Below are 24,500 nucleotides of genomic sequence, written 5' to 3'. Positions count from 1 at the left end.
ATATCAAAACATAAGTGCTTAAAGGAGCTATAGGTAGGATACTAGAGTGTAAAAATGTATTGAAGCAAAAAAATAAAGAATTTCCTATTTCTCTCTGCCTCCGTATGGATTTTTGATTTTTCACGCACCTATGATTGCAAGGCAAGATGGATTCCCTCAAACCAATCATCGAGACCTGGCCCCTCCACGCCCTGGAGAACAACACCTTCTCATTAGCAAGCTCAGTCTAAAAATCATTCACATTGGAGCTACTCAGGGTTAGTCCTATTGACATGGCCATGGACACAGTGGTTGGTTTGGTTGCCCCCCAAGAAATTGGATTGGTCACCAGGTTGCCACCACTAATAAATATTTGTGTAAGCGTATTATTTTACTTATTGTGTGCCACTCCAAGGTCCCCCCTATCAAATCAGTCTGGACACTGCTTATTGATCCTTGACCCTTGTTGGATCTATCTTCATGTTGATGACCCTACCTCAACGGGGAAAGTCTGGAGCTCATGTTTTTGACGGTCAAGCTTCTGTATGATGGCTGACCCTGTGCCTGTGGCGGTGCTTTTCAGTGACACCAGCATCCCATAATAGTTGTCCTGTGTGACACTTCCATCCACAAGGTCAAATGCATTCAACAGCGCAACAATGTTTCTGGAAGAGAACAATCCCAAAACATTAAACACCATGCAACATTGTTTTGTTTGAAATGTGCTCTCAAACATATACTGTCATGTAACTCTAATGCTACAGGGATCCAGGTCAATTGCGCCGATTCTGCAGAGGTGTAGAGAAATCCCATGTTCAATTTATTTAGCAAGCCTCCCTTTTTGAGGATGGGCGTGGTATGGGGAGAGGGAGGGGTGAGAAGCAGAGTGGTATTGTTGTTTTAAATGTACACAAGCTGGCTGAAAATAGCAATGTTGTATAGTACCATTAAGGACATGCTCTCACCGTGTTTATTATCTTCAGCTAAATTAAGATAAATCACAATGTTAAAAATTGGTTTCCCATCAACAGGTTGAAATATCAAAAATATACACAACTTGGATATGTTCATCATACTTAAATCACACTACAGCAAGAGCGAGGGGAACAAAACTGATAGCCGGTTGTAAAATGGGCACACATAGGTGTTAATGCCAAAGCACTCTCTGGTCCGGAAGTCAATGACGGTTAAGATAACAAGATAAAAAGGTCAAAGATGCAAGTTAGACCGTAGATAATGAGGATGATTGGTATTTCAAGTTTGACTGAATGGCAAGTGCTGTAAAAACTTGAATGGGAGTTGGAGTTTGATGTTCGAACTTAGTGAATGGGCTTTGTCAATTTATGCAGTAACTAACTGAATGAACTTCGATCGTGGAACTACGATCTTGGATCCTGCATCCAACCGCACATTTTAGATAGAAACCAACAATCAGTGTTCAGTTTTCCAAGCAATGGGAGGAAGTTGCAGACGTTCTAAGTATGCACATCAGGGGCGAAGAGGAACTTGATCACAACCAACAAGCCTTTGAGAGTCAGTCCTCTAGTCTAGAAAGATTGTTAAACCACTGTTGTCATTGAGGGGGCACTGACTCCACGGCACAGAGTTCTGGAAGGAGTTGAAGACGAACCACATTACCCATGCGATGATGGCGTTTTGACCCCCACGAGGAAGGTCACCAACATGGAGGCCACTCCTCTGGTTGGGACGTAGTCCTTTAAAGAAGTGTTTTGAATAGCTGTGGGATGGCAACACAAATAGACATGACAAAAACATAGCTCATGTGAATTTTTCTTTGATTGGTTTGTATAGGAGTGTGGGTGAAAATGCTCTTTAACCCAGTGACAACCTGCTGGGTTTCACTACCTCACTTGGTTAAATCATGGAGTGGCGAGAGAGTTTCATAACAAAAGAAACAAAACACCCTGGGAGATAGAGAGTGCTGGTAGTTATAGGGCCTTCTGAAGCATGTTTACAACAAATGTACATTATTTACTGGTGTACATCCATTCTTTGTAAGTGAATCCTCAGAGAACATTCACTACAATAATGAAGGATAACAGAGTAATAAATAAAGTACATTCAGCTATTTGCCCCTCACACATCGTTTCATATTTGGTAATCTCAAATACTTAACCGCTTGATGATAGGGTAATTTAAAATACAATGGATAACTTATCTCAAAATTCAGAGCAGTGCATGCAAAGTACATCATAAATCAAAGGTTATTTGGTATCTAAAGCTGATATGACAGAAGCATACAAAGACGGTTGGCTTAGGATGTTTGCACAAGTTTTGTGTAAACCTCACCTACACTCACCAACTTCATCAACCTACGAAACGACCAATGATAACACAAACAACACATATTTTACACAGATTACGTACACACACAAATACTGGCACGCCCTCGTTCCAGAGGTTGTCTCCTGTGTGCTAGTCACACGAAAGTGCAGTCAATCACAATTATGACGGCAATTCGTGTCTACAAAGCCCTCTACTTCCCCCTACTTCTTACAAAGTATTGGAATTGTTAGTTCTGTGTTTGTTGTCCGATTTGGGCCTCACTGCAGCCTCCTCCTTCTCTATCCTCTCCAGCTCCTGATAGGAGGGGATCTGGTCGTCCAGACCAGTGTTCGGTGGCTTCAGCTCCAACTTTATGGTTTAGGATTGAACTGGCAACTGTGAACGAATGTATATGATGGAAAAGCGGCCTTAAGTGATCTTGTGTACTGAGATTGTAACTGGTTGTACAATCAGGTCTCCCTATCTATAGATAGGGAGGAAGAACAAGAAGAACAATCATGGGATAACTCACCTTCTCGCTCGAGCCTTTCTTTACCAAGAACTAGAGAGTCACTTTGACAGTTGGACACGCCATTGTGAATGTCTATTGCAGATTCATCTGAACTGGAAGCTATCAATTATTCTCCTAACTGATAATTATGCCCCCCCCCCCCCCCCCCTGCTCTGAAAGTGGGTCATTTTAATACAAATGTAATATTTAACAATTATTCACTTCGCCTTTGGCGAAGTGAATAGTGGGGCTATTCCCAACTATTCATGGAGCCTGAGGTGAATTGTTGTTTTAGTATATACTAGGGGTGTAACGATACATGTATTCCTATTGAGTTACTCCTTAAAATAAGTTTCTTCTTTTACCTCATCTGCGTTTTGAGTTTCATTCTTTGAGGGCTTGAAGTGCTTTGGAGGATATTTGAACCTTTGTTTGTGTTTCACATGAGACCTTAATGGGAACTTTTCTTTTTCTGCCTGCATACGTAATGCCTACATTAGTAGGGTGATCACTGTTGATCCCAATATTGATCATTAACCACCTCATTCTTTGGGATTACAAATCATGTAATTTGAGCATATTTGCAAATGCCTCCAAATATCAGATTGTGTAAAAACAAATGAAATGTAACCTGCTTGATTTAAAGAAAATAAAACATCCAAATATTATAAACCTGTTTTGTGTTGCTCTCTTGGAAATGAGCAGATAGATATGTTTAGCTCTGATTTGCTGCCTCCTTTTGGTGTGGTGCTGGGATTTGTTTAATATACTATTATCATTTCCAGGATAAGTTAATAACTTAGTATAGCCTACCCGGAAAAGAAGGGATATGATGGCCAGGGCAGGCTGTTTCGGTGTAAGTGAAATCCGCAAGCTGCTGATCATGGGAGAGAAGGTTATGTAGTCACATTAAAAAATACCTTGAAAGATGGTAGGCCTACGATCTACGAGAGACGCAGAGGAACTTTCCTTATGAGGCTTTTGTCTGGATAAAAAACAAGTGCTCAGCAAAATGAACAATAAGTTGAAGTTTTTGCACTTAAATAGTTAATTTCGTTTGTAGCCTTTACTCAGACGTGAGCTCATTCTTGCATGCGGGTGTCCGGCTTGGCAGTGTAAAAAGGCCTATACATCATCCTGCCCAACAATATGGGCATGATCTAGAGTAGACCAAGCTCTCCTAATCGGGTCAGCAATAGCCGGGTTTCAATGCCCAGAATCTGAGTTTGAATGCTACTGAATTAATGGAATGTTGCCTTGAAAAATGTAGTAGTGCGTTCAGGATAAGGACTAATGTAGCATATGTCAGCCTAGGCCTAATCAATTGTGTTTTAATATCTTTAGCATTCATATTATTGCAGTCTAATCTTTTCGTAGGCTATTCTGTTGATGGCCTTGATTGATGGGGAGATATTTTAACGCTTTTTAACCCCATTTTCCTGCATCATTCCTGCGTCGCCCCCTCCTACGGAGCCCATTTCAGCACCGTGTCAGTAGATGGTTACAATCCTATGAACGTCGTGAGTGCAGTGAACGCTCCAAAGAAATGTACGATGGCTTGCCAGATCCATCGTGAGAATGATCGTACGAGCATCGTTATCGGGAAACGGAGCCCTGATGCCCATGATCCTCTGTTGGTGCTTACATTGATAGATAGATTTTGGCTCTTATGAATATTCATGACATGCAAACATCTCGCCTCTGCTAGGCTAACAGCACTGTCCGTAACACACGCACGCACAAACACAGGACAGGAACACACACACGGCCACGGTGGAGAGGTCATCTCTCTTATGACGTCACAATGAGCTGCATGACGTTGGGATTTTTTTCTAAGAATCTTTAACGTTTGCATGTCTACTGTTGCACACATATTGAAAAACGCTTCTGAACAAAAGACATCGCTCGACGATTTCCGTCTGATTATTAATAATCTTATTCTGTCTGTGTTGTTTCTGCAAGGAACGAACGGAAAACAAAGGTATGTTACGGTCACTTAACGAAAAAAATTAAATGATTTACTAGGGAACGGGCTGTTAAATAGGATTCATTTGTTGAGTTTATAGGCTCTGTCGTATGTGTGCGATCGTTTATCTGACGCATCGTTTCATAACGCGGCCCTCAAGTCGGACAAGTCGTTTTATTTTTCCCATCACATTTAATCGGTCACCATAATGCAAAATTGCATTATGTCAGCACTTTGAAGTGGGCTATAGACCGAATTTCACATAAGTTCAGGCACTGACTGATATGACCATACTAACTGTTGTACCGACTACTTGCACACAAGGAACCATTTGATTTTACTGTATAGATTTAGAGAAAATGTCATTTGAAAAACGTACACATGCATATTCTCGCCTTTGCAAAATTGCATTATGTCAGCAAGTGGGCTATAGACCGAATTTCACATAAGTTCAGGCACTGACTGATATGACCATATTAACCCATGTGCTGACTACTTGTACACAAGGAACCTTGTTATTTTACTGTATAGATTTTGAGAAAATGTCATTTGAAAAACGTACACATGCATATTCTCGCCTTTGCAAAATTGCATTATGTCAGCACTTTGAAGTGGGCTATAGACCGAATTTCACATAAGTTCAGGCACTAACTGATGACATACTCACTGTTATACCGACTACTTGTACACAAGGAACCATTAGATTTTACTGTATAGATTTAGAGAAAATGTCACTGACTGATATGACCATACTAACTGTTGTACTGAATACTTAACCACAAGGAACCATTCGATTTTACTGTATAGATTTTGAGAAAATGTCATTTGAAAATCGTACACATGCATATTCTGCTGGCCAATGGAGTCGAAGGTCCGCACTGGCGGCCAACTTGCCACAGTCAGCTGCTCACCCATAACACTGCGTTGACTTGGTAGTGGTACATCATGTACTTTTTAAATAACCTTAACCACCTTGCTACATTTTCAAACGGTTTGTTTTGTTATAAACGTCAGAGATGTAGTTACGGCACTGCATACTTGATACTGATGAATAATTATGTTAGATTGTAAAAAAATTGAAATGTTCTAAAATTGGTACAATATTATAACCACGTTAATAAGGTTTGCAAGAAACCCAACCGTTGGTTAAACGGTTGAAAATGTAGCAAGTTATGGTTATTTATAAAGTACATGTACCACTACCAACACAATGTATGGGTGAGCAGCTGACTGGCAAGATGTCCGCAAGTGCGGACATTCTAGATGCCGCCAGCTAGTGTTCGATATATCTACACACGTAGGTGAAGGGTTTTATTTTTAAAACGTTGCGAGATACCACCCAAAGGCTGTTTAGAGTAAAGGCGCACGAAGATTTTGTGTGACGGCTGGCTTAACCGCGGATGAACGAATGGCGGTGTCACGTTAAAATTGTACCGGGGGCGAAAATTGTACCGGCCTACGTCATCGTTTGTTTACATCCTGACAACCTGCCCGGCAACAGACGACGCGATGCAGAAAACATGTTTCCAAACGACGAAATAACATAATACAGATAGCGGATCGCTATCTGTATTATGATAGATAGCGATAACACTTGTTTTTACTTTAAATTTGCCCGCGAAACGGGCGATCGCGTCAAATGACAAATGTTTTGCCCGCGAAACGGGCGATCGCGTCAAATGACGTAGGAGGGTTCTTGAAACATAATACAGATAACGGATCGCTAGATAACACTTGTTTTTACTTTATATTTGTATTGTATTGAATTGTTTAATCGAATTTAGCTAGTAAACTGAGTGTTTTAAGCAGGTTTCCTAGTCTAGAATGTTCAAGAACCTTCCTACGTGATTTGACGCGTCATTTGACGCGGTCGCCCGTTTCGCGGGCAAAACATTTGTCATTTGACGCAATTTTTTTTATTGTTTCGATTGTTACTTGTAGAATTGTTTTGTGTACTTGAAGGATTTTTTTTTGTACTTTGTGTAAAACATACTGTATTTGTTTCTGAAGCAAAATGCATTAGTTTGTGAATGATGTTTTGTATTTGCAAACCACACTGAGCGTGTGTGTGAATCATTGTGCGTGAGTAAAACACGTTTTGTGTGCGTGTGCAGGTGCGTCGTTAGACCTGGGCATTCGGGGCTATAGCCCCGGATCTTTTGGGATCAGCCCCGGATCTCTGCCGTAAAAAAATAAATTAAATGTATATATATATATATATATATATATATATATATAGCGGCTTTCATACACGTAAGTACTGGCTGCTCTTCTGAATATATGCTGCATCGTTGCAGCAACATTGAAGACGATCGCGTTGACTTCTGCGGTCTGTTCTGCCTCCATGCTGTCTGCTCAAACCAAAACAAACCTGAGTGACAGCGGCCGCACTTATCCCGCCTCCTGCAAATGTACGTAATATCCCTCCCCTTGCAATGCCGGTGTAAGTACCATAGGCTCGGCTACCAGATCGGCTCGGGGTCCGTCGTCTGCTGATTACGTTACACAATATCATTGGCTGTACGCTTGAATGGGCGTAGGCTACATTGTGATTGGCTGCTAAGGGACAGTTGTGATTGGCTGTTTTGTGCTGTAGCTCTGGCTGTCGTCATAGCAACCACAGCGAGCACATGTGTGAGCGCGAGTAGGTCTGTCTAGTTTCGTTTTTCCAGCCTAACGTGATTCAAAGTAGCCAAATCAGGCTGAAAATGTGCCCAATCTGGCAACACGGACGGCTTATCTTAAAGGTCCCATGACATAAAAATCTCAATTTATGAGGTTTTCTAACATAAATATGAGTTCCCCTAGCCTGCCTATGGTCCCCCAGTGGCTAAAACTTGCGTTTGGTGTAAAACGAGCACTAGCTGTTCTGCTCGCCTTTGAAAAAACGGAGGCTCAAGCGCGCTGATTTGGAAATCTGTGCTCTTGACGTCATGATGAATCTCAGCTCCTCCCCTTACTCTGCCTGGCCCGCCCAGAGACGTTGGCCCGCCAATGAGACTCGACCGTGCGAGCGCCACATGTGTGTGTTTGAATACACACACTGTAACGCAAGTGTTTCTTGTCGGTTCTTTGACGTGTCTTGTATTTCCACAACGAGACTGACTCGTGGGGGTTATCTAAGCCATGGTTGAGAAGGAATTGGGGGAAAGGAACTTTGGTTTGACTCGCTGAAGTACATGAACTGCGACATGCCGCCGGTTGCCGCGAGGCACCATCGCCCGGCAGCGGGCAGCCGGCCGCAGGCAGCGCGCGGTTCAGTCGACTTCAGGTTGATGTGGAAGAACCAGAGACGTCGCAGAACCCGACAAAGTCGTTTGTGATTCATAATATCGTCTGGAGGCGCACACAATATGTTATATGATATAGATATCTATGTATTATATGATATTATTTAGATATAGAGCTCCAGGACTGTAATGCAAGTGTTGTACACTTCCTTGTTATTTGGATAACCGTTCTGCTGTTGGTGTGATGGCGCATAACACGTCTGGTATTTCTACAACAAGACTCGTATTGGGGGTTATCTCAGCCAAGGTTGAGAATGAATTGGGGGGAAGGAACTTTGGCTTTGACTCCCTCAAGAACATGAACCACGACATGGAGGAGAAAGGGATTGTTGGCGGCGAATGTCTCCCGCTTGAGCCCCGCTGAGGGACCACCGCCGGAGGCGGAGGTGCATAAGCACTGCCCGGCAAAGATCCCTTTCTCCTCCTTGTCGTGGTTCATGTTCTTGAGGGAGTCAAAGCCAAAGTTCCTTCCCCCAATTCATTCTCAACCTTGGCTGAGATAACCCCCAATACGAGTCTCGTTGTAGAAATACCAGATACGAGAGTCCGACGTCACACCAACAGCAGAACGGTTATCCAAATAACAAGGAAGTGTACAACACTTGCGTTACAGTCCTGGAGCTCTATATCTAAATAATATCATATAATACATAGATATCTATATCATATAACATATTGTGTGCGCCTCCAGACGATATTATGAATCACAAACGACTTTGTCGGGTTCTGCGACGTCTCTGGTTCTTCCACATCAACCTGAAGTCGACTGAACCGCGCGCTGCCTGCTGCCGGCTGCCCGCTGCCGGGCGATGGTGCCTCGCGGCAACCGGCGGCATGTCGCAGTTCATGTACTTCAGCGAGTCAAATCAAAGTTCCTTTCCCCCAATTCCTTCTCAACCATGGCTCAGATAACCCCCACGACAGTCTCGTTGTGGAAATACAAGACACGTCAAAGAACCGACAAGAAACACTTGCGTTACAGTGTGTGTATTCACATTGATGTGGACGTTGAAGAACCAGGAACGTCGGAGAACCCAACGCGGTCGTATGAGATTCATAATATCGGCTCACACAGCTTTTGGCCGTGATAATATATATTATATGATATAGATATCTGTGTAGGCTATATGATAATATTTAGATATAGAGCTCCAGGACTCCCGTGTGTTCTAGAATATTTACAGAACACGGCTAAAGGCTGTGTGCGGCTCGCCATTGCGATACATCCACTGTAAACAGAGCGCATGGTGGCTGCAAGCTGCTCAGGGCCACACCCCCACCCTCCTCCTTGACACGCCCACCGAAACAGCGCATTTGGGGGAAGCTCAATGTGCGACTGGCTCGGAGTGGCTGTAACTCTGCACCACGGCTGAATTTAGGGAACGTCTTTGAATACTGTGTTAGTTGCCCACTAATACCTATATTCAAGAATACTTAAAATAGCATGTCATGGGACCTTTAACAGCCAAGATGATTCCGAGGGATGTTTTGTTTTTAGAAGAAAACTATCCATACAGATAGGTTTGGAATGGTCTATGTTCAAAATGAAAGATCATACAGGCTCTTTAATTTAAGCCATAAAAGACCTTATTGCTGTAGATAGTGTATTGTGTGACGTAATCAGCAGACGACGGACCCCGAGCCGATCTGGTAGCCGAGCCAATATGGTACTTACACCGGCGCTGGCACTGGCCGCGGGAGCAAGATGTTATTAAAAAAGTTATTCTTCTTCTTCCACTTCTTTCATTCTTATAAATAAAAAAATAATATAAATACATATATAAATCTAGCCAACTTGTCAATCAAAATTAGTCTTGTCTTGTCTCTCTAGTGGTTGTTCATTCTAAAACACTACAATCTTTTGAGAAGCAAATGGTTGCAGCCTCTATAGGCTTACTGTGGCGCTGATGTGAGTACTGTATGCATGCAATACTACTACTCATAGTAATAATCGGAGAGGGTTGAGAAACAGTGGGTTGACAATCCATTCTGGTACCTCATTTTGAAAATCCCCAAAAAAGAAACTTCACATAGGACTGTCTTTTAATTTTTAATACATTGCTTTTCGAGGTTTTCAATCTAACATCCCACTGGTTTGAATTTACCTAAGAGAATTTTTTTTATTTTTTAAAGCATCCACGGCAGCCATAATAATGAGATTATGAGACAATGAGAATGAAGCGGCAACAGTGTGACTGTGCAGAGTGAGAGAGATGGCTTCAATGGATGACCAGGGATTGGTGGTGGCGTTACCCAGGAAGGGCGGCTGTAGTTAACTGCAAGCAACAGAACATGAATAGTGAAGTGGAGGAAGGAGTCGAAATGAGACTTCATTAACAGATTAATGTACAGCTCAGATTTATATGGAGATAAGCTTCTTAAACAACTTGCATACAGCATAAGCAAGTAACAGAAACAGTCTGGGAAGATTATTTTTTCATCCTGGTTACACGTCGTGCGATAGCGCATATCATTTCATGCAAGCGAGTGTTTACTTCCTGGTTACAGGTCGCGCGATAGCACATATCATCTCATGCGATCTTAAAGAGAACTTGACGTGAACAGTTTAGGAATGCATATTCCGGGAAAACATTAGAACTCTGAAATGCTGACTAAATATAAAGCATGTTTTTATCTGTAACATTAAACCTACACTGACAATAAGTAATAACTTAAAAATGAAACATAAAAGCAGACCACTACTTACTTGCCGTTGCCTGGCTGGGGGAGAAAGGTCCGTCGGAGCAGCGATGGCTTCTTGACATCGGGTAGGTGCACGCAGGCTATAGGCTATTCTAATGTCTTATTTTTGCCCTGGCGCTCGGCATAGGCGACCTATGTGTTGGGGGCGCCCTTAATTAATTAATCGATACATTAATTAATTAATTATTAAATTTATTAAGATACCGTAGCACGCAGGAGTCAGGACGGTGCTCCCCCCCCGGGCTAAAGCCCCGGATGTTTTCAATTGCTAACGACGCGCCTGTGCGTGTGAATCGTTATGCGTGAGCAAAACACGTTTTGCGTGTGTGCGGGGTTTTGGCATGATTCTAACTCCATATTATGGAGTTATTATGTATCATTGTGCGTGAGTAAAACACGTTTTGTGTGCGTGTGAATCGTTGTGTGCGTGTGAATCGTATCATTGTGCGTGAGTAAAACACGTTTTGTGTGCGTGTGAATCGTTATGCGTGAGCAAAACACGTTTTGCGTGTGTGCGGGATTTTGGCATGATTCTAACTCCATAATAACTGCTTTAAATTGCGTTCGAGTTGCACCTCTTGCTTTTGTACACAGGGGGTCAGTGTCCCCCCAGTTCCAGATCAATGGTCTGTTACCGAAGCTGCTGTCCCGGCATACTGTGTTGCTAAACCGGGACGGTAATCTGGAGGGCGGGTGAAGAGGGAGGGATGAGGGGTAAAGATAGGGGGATGGATTTGCTCCTTTGCTCAGACAGCAGACCGGCTGTCCCAAGCTGTCCTGTATCAAGCCAGTCTGCCTGAAGAGCTTTACCAGTGTTGGCCACCTGCTTCTCCAGCCGAGGATAGAGAGCAGGATTAAAAAGCCAGCAAACAAACAACCCGACGCGTAACCCTTCGTATCGTAACGTGATCTTCGCGGTGTCACAACAGAGGAGCGGACAGACTGCGTGTCCGCTTGGTAACCCGTCGGTGGGTTTGTTGTCGTTACGGTGCAGGCGAGCAGGACAGCACTTCATCTAAACCGGTCACTTGCATGGATGCACCATGGCCACATTTGTCTGCAGGGTTCAATTTTTAGATGACACCGATCCGTTCAACAGCACAAACTTCCCGGAGCCGACGAGGCCCCCGTTGTACACCTTCAGGGAGGACATCCCGCTCATCAACCAGCTGGCCGGGGTCCACCGGCTACTCAAAGCCCCACACAAGGTAGGCAGGGGCTTACAGCCTGCACGTCTGTTTAGACCCAGAAGAAGTAGGATGCTTTAAACCATTAGGATACAAAGCTGTGTTTTGTTTGCAATGATATACCCTGTCTACGCGGGACTTTTATTTTGAAATTAAATTGATTCACGCAACTTTATTCGTATGTTGAATAATAAAAAAACATCAAACCTCCACACCATCAAAATGCATACAGCAACCATTCACAGTGCTCATGCCAATGTGGATTCGCGTTTAGCTTTTGCGCTGCGGGTCTTTGCTGTCAACGACAGGTGTGCGGGAACTATTCTTAAAGGTGACTAAACATGGCTAAACATTTAAATGCATCAACATATTACCACAGTATTCCATTGCTGTATCGTGCCTTAGACTTAAGTGTGTGTGTGTGTGTGTGTGTGTGTGTGTGTGTGTGTGTGTGTGTGTGTGTGTGTGTGTGTGTAAAGAAGCGATAGAAAGAAGGAAAGAGAGAGGGAGATGGTGAGAGAGGGGGAAAGCGCTTTTGCAGTTGTTGTCGTAGGCTACAGCTCTGACAGCCAACCAACGTGTTCGACAAGCAAGTGGTTTTCCAGACCAGTAGCAGTCTGAAAGCCACAAGACATAATGAAAAATGGCCCTCCGCGTAACGACAGCATATTATTACACCTACGGGGCCCATGGCACAGCCCCGGCTTGTGTTTGTAATTTTTTTCGCATCAGGAGTACAACATCCAGAGCTGCACTTCACTTTCCTTGCTTTTCTTTACTTCCTGCTCAGGGTCATAGAGCACGGCTGGAGCCTATAGCTGATTATGGGGTGTATGACTCCCTCAATAGTACACAAGGTCACCATAGGGTCCCCACACACACGCAAATACACACAAACACGTAAATGCACACACACACACACACACATCACTTACACACAGAGACACACATTTGCACGCACACACTCCAAACCTATTTAGGACCTACAATTACCACAACCTGTGTGTTTTCAGAGGACGAAGGGAACCATGGTTACCGGAGGAAACCCATGTGAAAACAGCCACCGAAGCCACGTCTTTAGAGGTCTCCACTGGGTCACCATGCCACCCAATACAAAAACAACTGCCAAATTGGCCCATTCTAGATCATGTGGGGTTAAAGGTCATGTGACATGAATGATTGGGGTAAAATCATAAATATAAGCCATTTGGTGCGTGCATTTATCAAAGCATCTCACAATGCCATGAATGCATTCCTTGGTGGGAATCGAACCCCCTAACCCCGGCAGTGTTAATCATTCAGTGCACTTCCTATTAAAATGAGGAATAATGCTGTGCTATATTGAGCCGAGGTGTACCCCAGGGTAGAGAACCAATAACCCTGTGTTGAAACTGCCTTACTCTAATCATTTGAGCTACATAGGACCCTGGAGAAAATGACCCATAACCCTGGCAGTGTTAATGCCCTGCTCCTTTCAATTAACTGTTCAGTCACACACTAATCAGATCTATAACTCTGTAGTATGACAGTCAGGCCTCGAAACGGTGTCCTCTGTAGCCAAGGGCTGAGACTGGAAGTGGAAGTCTCACTCTTTTAAAAATTCGGAAGAAAAACAACAACTCTATTTCTGTACACTAGCCTTTTTTTTCTCCCTCCGTGTTGCTTTATTCTCTCGCTCCCCAACCTTTTGCCAACCCTCTTTCGCCTGACCTTGTCATTATGTCGGGACAAGCAGAGGCCTCTGTCACTTGTCCCTGGATTCCTGTGGCTGTGGCTTGGTTCTCTCTGACACTCTTCTTCTTCTTCTTCTTCTTCTCCTTCTCCTTCTCCTTCTTATTCTCCTTCTCCTTCTCCTTCTCCTTCTCCTTGCTCTCTGCACCCGCCACTGTTCTCTGCAGCAGCTCATCTGCCAGCTATCGCCCTCGCTGCTGCTGCCAACATACACATAGGTGTACACATGTACAAACACGGAGACACACATAGATACACACTACAGACGCACACAACTGATACACACAACTGCAAACATTAATCACGCAAGCATCGACTTGCACACCTACACACAATACCAAACACATGTACACTTAAGGCATACACCGTTTCCTCAGGTCAGTGTGTGTGGCTGGTTTGTACATGATATGTAGGTCATTTTATCTGCAGCAAGTCTATAGCTTGTTAGTAATTCTATATTTGTCCTTTATTTCAATTGGTATGAGGTGATAGGTGTACATGTGTGGATGGCATCAGGATCCAACAAAGAGTTCTAACCCAATCCCAATAGGCAACCAGTGAGATATTACCGATATCCTAGGGTTCATGGGGTTCGTATCTTGCCCTCTCAATACCCCAAAGTAATAAAACCTACAAATCCTCTGGCGTCATCATAAATGTCTGTTCTCCAATATCGACTTTTATGTTTTCTAGTAGATCTCAAATCACACGAGTTCATCATGTATGGGCACTGCGTTAAAGGTTGGGTATGGAATTCGCTTTTTTGGCCATTTTTGCAAAATTACTTGAAATCCTTATCATAACCCACTTACAGCCACTGAGTTAGAAGTACTGACATGAAAATTAAACAAGTCAATCATCTGTGGAACGGGCAGGGCTCGAAAAACTCCAGCCAATGATTTCCATTGCCACCGAGTTGCATTGGACAGTAAGTACGTCAATCAAACGGTCGTACTGCACTCCCCCGCGCGCGACCCCTTCGTGCACGTACTCAAACCTCGTGACCCAGAGCAAGCTTCTGTTTGTTGTTATCCTGCGGTAGCTACTGGAGCTAGCTAACTAGCAAATGACTCGCTCTCGCGCATCTGTGTTCGCTCGTGCATGATTGCGCGTCCATGTACTTGGAATGGGTGGAGTCAGAGTCAGCGTTGAAGGAGAGGGGGTAGGACCATTTGAGTTGTGTATTTTCAAAATCTGCTGGCATTTCGCAAATCCCATACCCAACCTTTAACCAAAGTCTGTTACTGTTGTTGACTTTATTTCTTTACACCACAACCTAATGATGTTGTTTGGCGCAGGAAAACCGCCACCATTGGCGAAACTTGTTGTAAGCTCTGTGGTACAATAGCGCCCTGGTAGACTAAACAGCGCAACTTTAATTTCCTCAGCAAAGTGTTTCCATCAGAGCCCCACAGAAAGTCCTTTCTACCGCCTCCGCGCAACCATGCCCCCAGAGCCCGTCTTCTCTTCAAAGCGCTCCACCGCGCTCCTGATCGTAACAAGAGAAAAAGGGGGTTCTTAAAAAGCCATCGCCTCGGTTACGTCAGGGCCTTGTTAAACCATCGCCCCCCCCCCCCCAAAACTGAGGAGCTCAACAGTCAAGCTTGGTGTTGTTTTAAGTGGAAATAATTATTCCCTTACGCACCCAATGCACCACCCATCCCACCGCAGTACACGCACACGCACGCATTCATGTACGCACGCACGCACACGCACACGCACACACACACACACACACACACACACACACACACACACACACACACACACTTTCTCTGAGGACTTGATCAATAAGTGTAAAGTAATCCAGGTGCTAAGTGTTTTTGTTGTCTCATTACTCCTATTACTCTGACAAATTACCGCCCCCTAGTTGAAGTGGTTGCACTGTTAAAATATTTTTCTTGCCAGAAAGCCTGGGTTAAGTGGCAGATGTGTCAAGCCTTTGGCGCTGTGTTTCGGTTTCATTGAGTAACATGAGGATGGATTACGAATTGGCTAATATAAAGGAAGAGGAGAAGGCAGAGGGATGGTTGGGGTTCCCTTTTTGTTCGTCAGTGAGAGAGTTCTTTGGGGTTGCTTAGAGCAGTGCCCCCTTAGTAAGACCCGCGGCTGACACCAGCCGGGTGCCATGGCGATGCAATGACAGACAGTGGGAAGAGAGACACCAGAAGTATTAGGTTAGCCTAGCCTTGCGTGAAGGGCGGCCCAAACAATGGTGATCTATTAGGCGCGACCAGTGCTTTGTCTGGCCCCTCTTGAAGAAACCAGGGCACTGGGACGGGGTGTGATTAGCACCTCTAGAATTCTTAATCGCCCCCCTCCCCCTCTCCGCTGCTCAGTCTGATGATACACAGCGCTAGCGGGACAAAGGTTAGTCTGGCTTTGCAACATAGCATCCACAAGATAGCAACTCAACCATGGCAAGATGGCCGATGAGCGAGAATGTCCCCCTGAAGGTGTACAACAGGGGCCTCGTTGGCTCCGTGAAGTTTGGAAGAACGGATCATCTAAAAACTGAACCCTGTAAACAAATGTGGCCGTGATGCATCCATGCAAGAGACCGGTTTAGATCAAATGCTGTTCTGCTTGCCTGCACCGTAATGTCAAGATTATCCTTAATCTAAAATCATTATTATTGTTGAACCCTGGTTTATACAAAATGATAATGAACAGTGTTGTTGTTGATGTTATTACTTTCATAATTACTGATATGATGATGAGGATTATTCTTATTATGTCGTTGGCTTTGGCGGTGCCCCCTTGAAAAGCCCTCACCCCACAGTATCACCTTCCCCCTGCGCCCCTGACCACATGCCGACCCGGACCACGGTATATTTAGCCTGGTTAAATTTAGGCCCTGAGTCTGTCCCTCAGTCCTCTCACTGTTTCCGAAGGGGAAGAGAGAAAACCACAGAGAGAATGTGAAAAAGTGTTAAGACAGACATACTTGAGTGTGTGTGCTTGTGTGTGTTTGTGCGTGTGTGTGTGTGTGTGTGTTTGAGTTTGTGTGTGTATTTCTACCAGTGTGTTTGTGTGAGTTTGTGTGTGTGTCTTATGGTGTGAGGTTTACTGCTGGTCACTGAAGTGTCGTCATGCTTCCCCACTGGCCCAAGCTGAAGGAATGGTGTGTGTGTGTGTGTGTGTGTGTGGGGGGGGGGGGGTAGGGGTACAGAGGGGGCAGGACGTGAGGGGTTCACCATGGGGAGGCCAGGTTCAGGGCGCAGGGGTGGGTGGGGGGTTCGGGGGGCTCTGTAAGGATATGGCTGTAGCTGCAGAAAGGGGCGCTGTTAGCTGAATGCTAACACTCACACACACGCAACTCGTGATGCCAACACACTAAAACCCGGGACTCGTGATCTTTGATTTGGCAATGCACATCCGTGAACAGCGTTCCAGAACGGCGCCCTGACGTACGTACAGACCCCAGCCCGCTTGGCCCGTATTGTTTATGAGCTGTCCCCATTGGCCCCAAACCCCCACAGCTGTTGTTAGGCTGTGAGCCGTGTCAACGCTCTTGCACACCTGGTTTCTGTGCAGTGCCTTTCGAAACCACTATTCTAGATCAGGGCATCCCGAAGCCCTTCCATGCCATGATCTACCTGAGGAAGGCACTTTTGGCCCAGCGGTGAGACCCGCAGAGAGAATTTTTTTTTTAAAACCACCACCTAGATCCCACCAGTTTTGTTGCAGATTTATTCTATTAAACCGGTGCCCATTAGAAGAATGCAGCAAAGTGCTCCCTCGGACAGCTGTCGCCTTCTCGCCACCATATCAAATTCAAAGATGAGATCATATTATTATATTTTGCAATGCTTCAGAGGACAATTCCTCTCTCTATGTGCAATGTCACCGGATACAAGCAATGCAACGTCACAGGACTGATAGCTGATATCCACCCGGGAGGAATGAGGATCAATCAGTATCAATGTCTTGGTCTAATGTATCCATATTTCCCGACAGCAACCTTGAATGTCACAGAATCATGCTAGCATGCATGTTATATGTTGTCTATAAAACACACTCTGTGTCTCTCTCTCTCCCCCTCCCTTCCCCTCTTTCCCTGGGTTAGGATCTATGTTTGTCTGCGTCTTTTAGATAATGTATCTCTGTTTGTTAAGTCCCCCTCTAACCGCATTTTAATACTAAGAAACACCCGCGACACAGATGGCTGGCTAGCTGTATTCATGGGAACCGCTAGATCCCTCCCTGGTTCATTAGCCACACTGTAAATGTTGTTTAATGGGCCGAACATTAGTTTAAAGAAGGGTGTGTGAAGCAAAAGCATGTAAAAGGGAAGTGTCATAAAGAAAGAGTAACGGCGACAAGAAAGATTCAAGATTTATGGTTCTAATGCTTGGTTTTCTGGAGTTGTGTTGTGTACCGTTTGTGTGGAGCAATCAAGCACCTCCCTGAGCCCAGTAGCACACCTCTTAAGATGGTAAAAAAAGAAGAAGAAAGAACTTAATTCAACTGAAGTAACTGAACCTTAAGGCACTTAGCCCACAATGCATTTCAATTGAATGAATTTCAATTCAGCTACAGGAATGCCTCATCTTTGCGTTGCCATAGTCACGTCCCTGTTGTTAAATGACAACATTGCCGCTCTAAAGACATCAGCCAACAACACACACAAAACAAAAAAACGCACACACACACACACGCACGCACGCACACACACACACACACACACACACACACACACACACACACACACACACACACACACACACACACACACACACACACACACACACACACACACACACACACACAATGTCTTTTCAGCTTATCTTCAGTGGGCCAGACATGGTGTTGATTAATCAGTTAGGGTATTGTGTCGCTAAAATCATCAACACTATAAACAAAAGTATCTGGTATGGGGCAGTATGAGTTGAATCATAATGCAATCAGAAAAGACTAGTATGAAGAAGAGTTGATAAAAACTGTTTCTGTTTCTACTGTGTCTTGAATATATATTTTAATCTTTACGTTATATCTTTTCTGTATATTCTCATTTTATATTATCTTCCCCGTCCCGGGTTTGAAGTCGCAATGTGTAACAATTCAACTAGCTTGTAGCTTAAAGAGACCTGGACATATCTGTAGTTAACACAGATCAATAGTGATTTAAATAATATTGTCAACAAAATCAAATCCTATCCAATCCTTTCCTTCAAAGAAATAAAGATTAGTTTCCTACGATCTTTGCTACGAGCCACCGAGCCAGTCGAGGTACACTTGTTCCCGCCAACCAGTTTCACAGCCAGGTAGAGCAAGTGGACAGAACATTGTTATTGAGTCGTTTTAACTCTGAAAGTCCCATCTGCTCAACGGTAGGGGCCGGATCTTACACATTGTGACTTCAACTAGTAACTCATGTTACATGACCAGGGCCCACATATACAACCATAATATTGATAGGGGGATTGAGGGCTGCTATAGCGTTTAACGGCCCGTCTCTGTCTGGTCTCTAGCTCGATGACTGCGCTCTGCAGCTGTCCCACAATGGAACCTATCTCGACCTGGAGTCCTCGCTGGCGGAGCAGAGGGATGAGCTGGAAGGCTTTCAGCAGGACGACACAGGGTAAGACTGACTCACACAAACGCACACGCGCATGGAAACGCACACGCACAAGCGTGACGAATACACGCAGCAAAAAATCCACAAACACACACTCATACACTCACACACAAGCGTAGAAAAGACACGCATGCATACGCAAGCGCGCACACACACAACCAAGCATAAAAAAACACTCACTCAAATACACACACACATGCCACTGCAACAGTCACTCAACCTGTCTAATGTGTATGTGTGTGTGTTGGCTTATTTATTTGCTTGTTTTTGGTTTGGTGGGAGGCATTATTATAAAATGATGATGGTAATGCAAATGTTTGTTTTAGAAAGGGTTTGTTGTTTCTCTAATGCGTGCACACCTAGATACACACCCATTTACAGAAATAGATAAACAGAAGAACACATGCAAACGCCTACCTCCATAAACACACTTTTTGACATACACGTGCACACCACACACACACACACACACACACACACACACACACACACACACACACACACACACACACACACACACACACACACACACACACACACACACACACACACACACTTGTTACTTTCATCATGCTTCTAAAAATGGGAAGAATCAGCGGGCTGCTGCACTTCTTGGAAGGGAAAGCTCCATGGAAAGTATGAAGCTCCTGGAAAGCCAGACAGATTCAACATGTCCCCTGCTGCCATTCTGTCTCGTGCGCTCGTGCTCTCAGTCTCTCTTGCGCATGCTCTCATCTCACTCTTTCTCTCTAACACACTCATCTCTCTCTCTCTCTCTCTCTCTCTCACTCTCACTCTCACTCTCACTCTCACTCTTTCATTCTTTCACTCTCACTCTTTCACTCTCACTCTATCTTTCTCTGTCACACTCTGGTATCCCTCTATGATACACATCCTCTCCTTCTAGCTCTCTCACCCTCTTTCACTCTATCTCTCTCTGACACACTCCTCTCTCTCTCTCTCCTCTCTCTCTCTTTCCTCTCTAATACACTCTCTCCTCTCTAATACACTCTCTCCTCTCTCTCAATCTCTCTGATACACACTCTCTCTCTCAATCTCTCTGATACACTCCCTCTCTCTTACTATCTGACGATCTCTGACACACACCCTATCTCCTCCTTTCGTGCTCTCTCACTGTGTTTCTGTTTACATATACATTCACTCTGTACTTAACTACTTATTCTACTCTGCCATGTATATCAGTGCATTTAATGCCATCGCAGTGTGTTGCGTTGTTTACATTCTGGGAGCGTGTGTGTGGTGAAGGTGTGTGTGTGTGTCTCTGATGTACCCCTCACAGTACACACACCCGTCGCCAGGCTCCAAACACACATAGCAACCATCTCAATCAACGCTGGTGACGGATCTTATAAATTAAGCTTGTTGCTGGATAGGCTGAACAGCCACTGAATGCGTGTGTGTGTGTGTGTGTGTGTGTGTGTGTGTGTGTGTGTGTGTGTGTGTGTGTGTGTGTGTGTGTGTGTGTGTGTGTGTCTGTGTGTGTGTGTGTGTGTGTGTGTGTGTGTGTTTGTATGTGTTTGAGACCACTTTGAGAGGGTGATGTCTCAGGTATCATGCTGTTGAGACATGTGGACAAACCGGCTACTATGTATGGTTTGTGAGAACAATCGGTTGTTTTATTTTTTCTTGCCGGTCCAATTGAACACCAGGAATTTATACGGGTTCATTTGACACCTTCCATTTAAGCTAGGTTAAATACACTATATTTGTGACACCTGTTCAGTCTGTCAACATAGTCAACTGTTTAGTAATTTAACAGATGCTTCAAAGCCTCAGAAATGCATGAAAGTTATTGACAATTAGGGTCTATGGATATAGGGTTAATTGCAGACATTGGGAATCAAACCCAAACCCATCGGCTGGGAGTCAAACACAGACGAGCAACTGAACTATCTGGCCACGTAAGACCACCTTAAACACACCAGATAACTAATGCTTGTCTCAAGATAATAAAATAATAATCTATTATAATAAGAAGAAAAGTAACACTGAAAAAAAAAACTACAATTCCCCCTGATTATAGAAATTGTGATATGTTTACTATGTCAACTGCCGCCAAAGAGATATGTTGTTTGGGTGTCTGAGTGCCTGACATCGTTTCTGTATGCTTCCATGGCCGATATGGACGGCCATCAACAATAAACATGCAAGCTAGATGGAAGAATGTGTTTTGAGCGGTTCGCGGGAAAAACGTAGCATAGATTATGTATGACAGCTGCTTGGAATTCTATATCCCGATTGGTTCAATGTTGTGGATGTTATGGACCGGAAAGCTTTAATCAGACCGCCGGACGGTCGTCGACAAAAGTTTTTGATTGCAATGTGACATAAAAATCTGTGATTGCTGTTTGGTATGTGAATGGCTTGTTCTGCTATCAAAATACCATCATGCCACATTCTCAAAACACTTGTGTCCCTGGTAGGAGATATGCACTGTTACGTGGGAAATGTTAGGCTTGCATGAGGGTGCCGTTTGTGTGTGTGTGTGTGTGTGTGTGTGTTTTGTGTCTCCTGCCCTTCTGCTCTCTACAGATGAAGATGTGTATCAGCATCAGGGCACATAACACATAACTCTACATGTTTTCCTCCCCCTCCCACCATTCCCTCCAGTCCGTACACCTAGCAAGCATGGAGCAGGACAAAAAACATGATGTCCTGGACCCTTTTACAGAAAAATAGAACTGTAATGATGACAAATGATGATTTATTTGTTCATAAATGCTAAATTTGTTCTCTCTCTCTCTCTCTGTCTCTGTCTCTGTCTCTGTCTCTCTCTCTCTCCCCCCCCACAGGGCCAGAGGAAAGAAGCACAGTATTATCTTACGGACTCAGCTGACCGTGCGCGTGCACGCTTGCATCGGTGAGTGTGCACAAATAAATGTGTTTAACATGCTTGGCCATTTGGGAGGTCTACACACACACACACACATACACGCACACACACACAGACACACACACATATATCAAATTGCGTGCTGTCGGTTAGGATGGCTACCTGGGGAGTCCCATGCAGAAGAGTACGTGTGGGAGATGAAGACGGTGGTGGCAGGGGGTTGACGATGGGGGTCTGTCTCTGACACATGACCTCCCACTTTTAAGCAAGTCCTCTGAGTCTAGTCAAATGGTAGCTGGACTGGACGGCGTGTTGGGTGGGGGTCCAAACATCTCTTTTAAGGGAGCTGGTAAAGGGAGCAACAATTAATATGATTTATTACAGAGAGGATTGATACCAAGGGAAAGTGTGTGTGTGTGTGTGTGTGCATGTGTGTGTCTGCCGGTGTGTGTGTGTGTGTGTGTGTGTGTGTGTGTATGTGTGTGTGTGTGTGTGTGTGTGTGTCTGCCGGTGTTTGTGTGTGTGTATTTGTGTGTTCGTCAAATGTGTGTATGTGTGTTTTCGTGTGTGTATTCGTTGTGTGTGTGTTTTTTTGTGTGTGTATTCGTTGTGTTTGTGTGTGTGTGCGTGTATCCTCTTTAATTTACTGGTAGAATTGTACAGATCTTTTTCAGTCTCTCCCCATGGCCGGTCTGTGTGCTCCACATTCCCCAGCGCCGGTGATAGTAGTGCTAATTCTGGATGCCCGGTATCCCTGCCTCCCCATTGGCTGAGCCACAAAGTAGGGTGAGAGGTTGTTAATGGGTGGGGCTTAGGGTGTTAAAGAGAGTGAGAGCACAATCTGTTTTTTCCTTTTTCCCTCTTCATCTGTCATTCTGTCTATCTGTCTGTGTCTATCGGTCTATCTGTCTATCCGTCATCGATCTATCGCTGAACACTTATTGGTGTTCCATAGGCCTGATTCAACCACTATTCCCTTCACAAGCGTGCTTCTCGGAGGGGGGGGGGGGGGGGGGGGGAGGGGGGTGGATGAGCCATGCTAGCCTCTTAAGTGGATGAGAGCAAGAATGCCTGAGTGTACCCAGAAGCCACCTGCTCCTTAGGCATCACTTGGTTACGCTCTCACTCACTTAGTCACTCGCTGACTCGCTCGCATGCTGCTCACGCTCATGCGGCCACTCACTCCCATGCACACACGAGTACGCACACACACATTCACACAAATATTACCAAGCATTACTTATGCAAACTCATTCTCACACCTGACTCATCAGTGTAACTGGTTGGTTGCTGTTCTTGTTGAACTGCCGGTCTTTTCCAGTCTGCTAATTTAGTACCTTCTGTCGACTACCCACTTTACTTCCTGAAGGCATCACATGATGGCAATCCCTCGATTGGTAAGGGGTGTTTTCGGTTACTGTTGATCAGGGAGAAGGTGAGCTCGGATCTGTGCTGATCCGTGACCTCGTGCTCCTAGCGTCTACTCTAGATGTTGTGTTGAACATGACAACAGATGGCCAGTCAGAGGTCACTCTGAGGAGCCGGCGTAGGTCTTTCCGGGAGTGATGATGGTTGTAAATCCCTAGAGAGATTTAAACGGCTATCCATGTGATGCCTGGAAATCTGCTGGACACTTACTTCCTCCTCCTGGCTGTGGCCATTCCCCCGTCCACTCGTTGGAGTCTGCTGTTTCATCTCGCCGTTTTAACTGCTGGTTAATCTGAACAAGGGTCCCGACCTTGGAAGCTCACACACACATGCACCCACACGCACAACATGAGGATGTGCGATTTACAAGGATTTACAAGCATGAGATTGCTTGCGGTAGCCTCAATCTGCCCTCCTGTATATAGATGTTCAATGACATCAGTAGCTCATGCTTTTAAATTTGAACGGAGTTGACCCGCACACGGCACATCGGTAGAAATGGAGACTGAGGAATGATTTATTCGATTAATCCTTAATCCTGCCCTGATCAAGGTCATCGGTGATGAACCATCAGACAAGACCGCTCCTCAAAGCTCTGCTTGGAAGACTCGGCTCTGAGATCTGAATACAATCTTTCTGAAATCATTAAAACATGAGTTGACCTTTTTTTTCCCCCCAAGGCTAACCAGCTTTGAGAAAGAAAAACAAACCTCAAGCTGTGGAGAATGCCAGCCTGGCACTGCGACGGCTGGAAATGAGGATAATTATATAGCTTGTCTGCCAGTGTGGGGATTAAGGGTACTCCGCGATGCGGGGCATGCATTGTGTACGTGTGAAGTGGTAGGGATCCTGCGACTTCTGGGGAGCACGATATTGACTGTTTTTGTTTTGGGATCAAACCCCGGCCCCGGAAGGTCAGTCCGTTGGAAGGGTGTGTGAGCGGCGGCCTTGTGGATCTGAGGCGGATCCCCTGGTACCCCTGAA

At 44.7% G+C, this 24,500-nt stretch overlaps 1 protein-coding gene and 1 long non-coding RNA gene across 2 annotated transcripts in view; one reads left to right on the top strand and one right to left on the bottom strand.

Moving 5' to 3' along the window:
* Positions 1–10,173: 10,173 nt before the first annotated feature.
* LOC132451100 (uncharacterized) lies at positions 10,174–11,029 on the bottom strand. The gene is made up of 2 exons (XR_009523969.1): positions 10,740–11,029; positions 10,174–10,308 (listed from the first exon to the last, which is right to left on the bottom strand). It is a non-coding gene; the product is annotated as an uncharacterized LOC132451100 (long non-coding RNA).
* A 400-nt stretch (positions 11,030–11,429) lies between these two features.
* Positions 11,430–24,500, top strand: part of fhod3a (formin homology 2 domain containing 3a) — a 55,246-nt gene continuing 42,175 nt past the window's right edge. Inside the window, 3 exon segments of the mRNA XM_060042911.1 lie at positions 11,430–11,943; positions 19,128–19,237; positions 22,048–22,115. Of these exon segments, the coding sequence (XP_059898894.1) occupies positions 11,779–11,943; positions 19,128–19,237; positions 22,048–22,115 (343 nt within the window). The 5' untranslated portion in view covers positions 11,430–11,778.

This window comes from Gadus macrocephalus, chromosome 22 (assembly GCF_031168955.1).
Source record: "Gadus macrocephalus chromosome 22, ASM3116895v1".
Classification (NCBI taxonomy): domain Eukaryota; kingdom Metazoa; phylum Chordata; class Actinopteri; order Gadiformes; family Gadidae; genus Gadus; species Gadus macrocephalus.
This window is presented reverse-complemented; position numbering and strand designations above follow the sequence as displayed.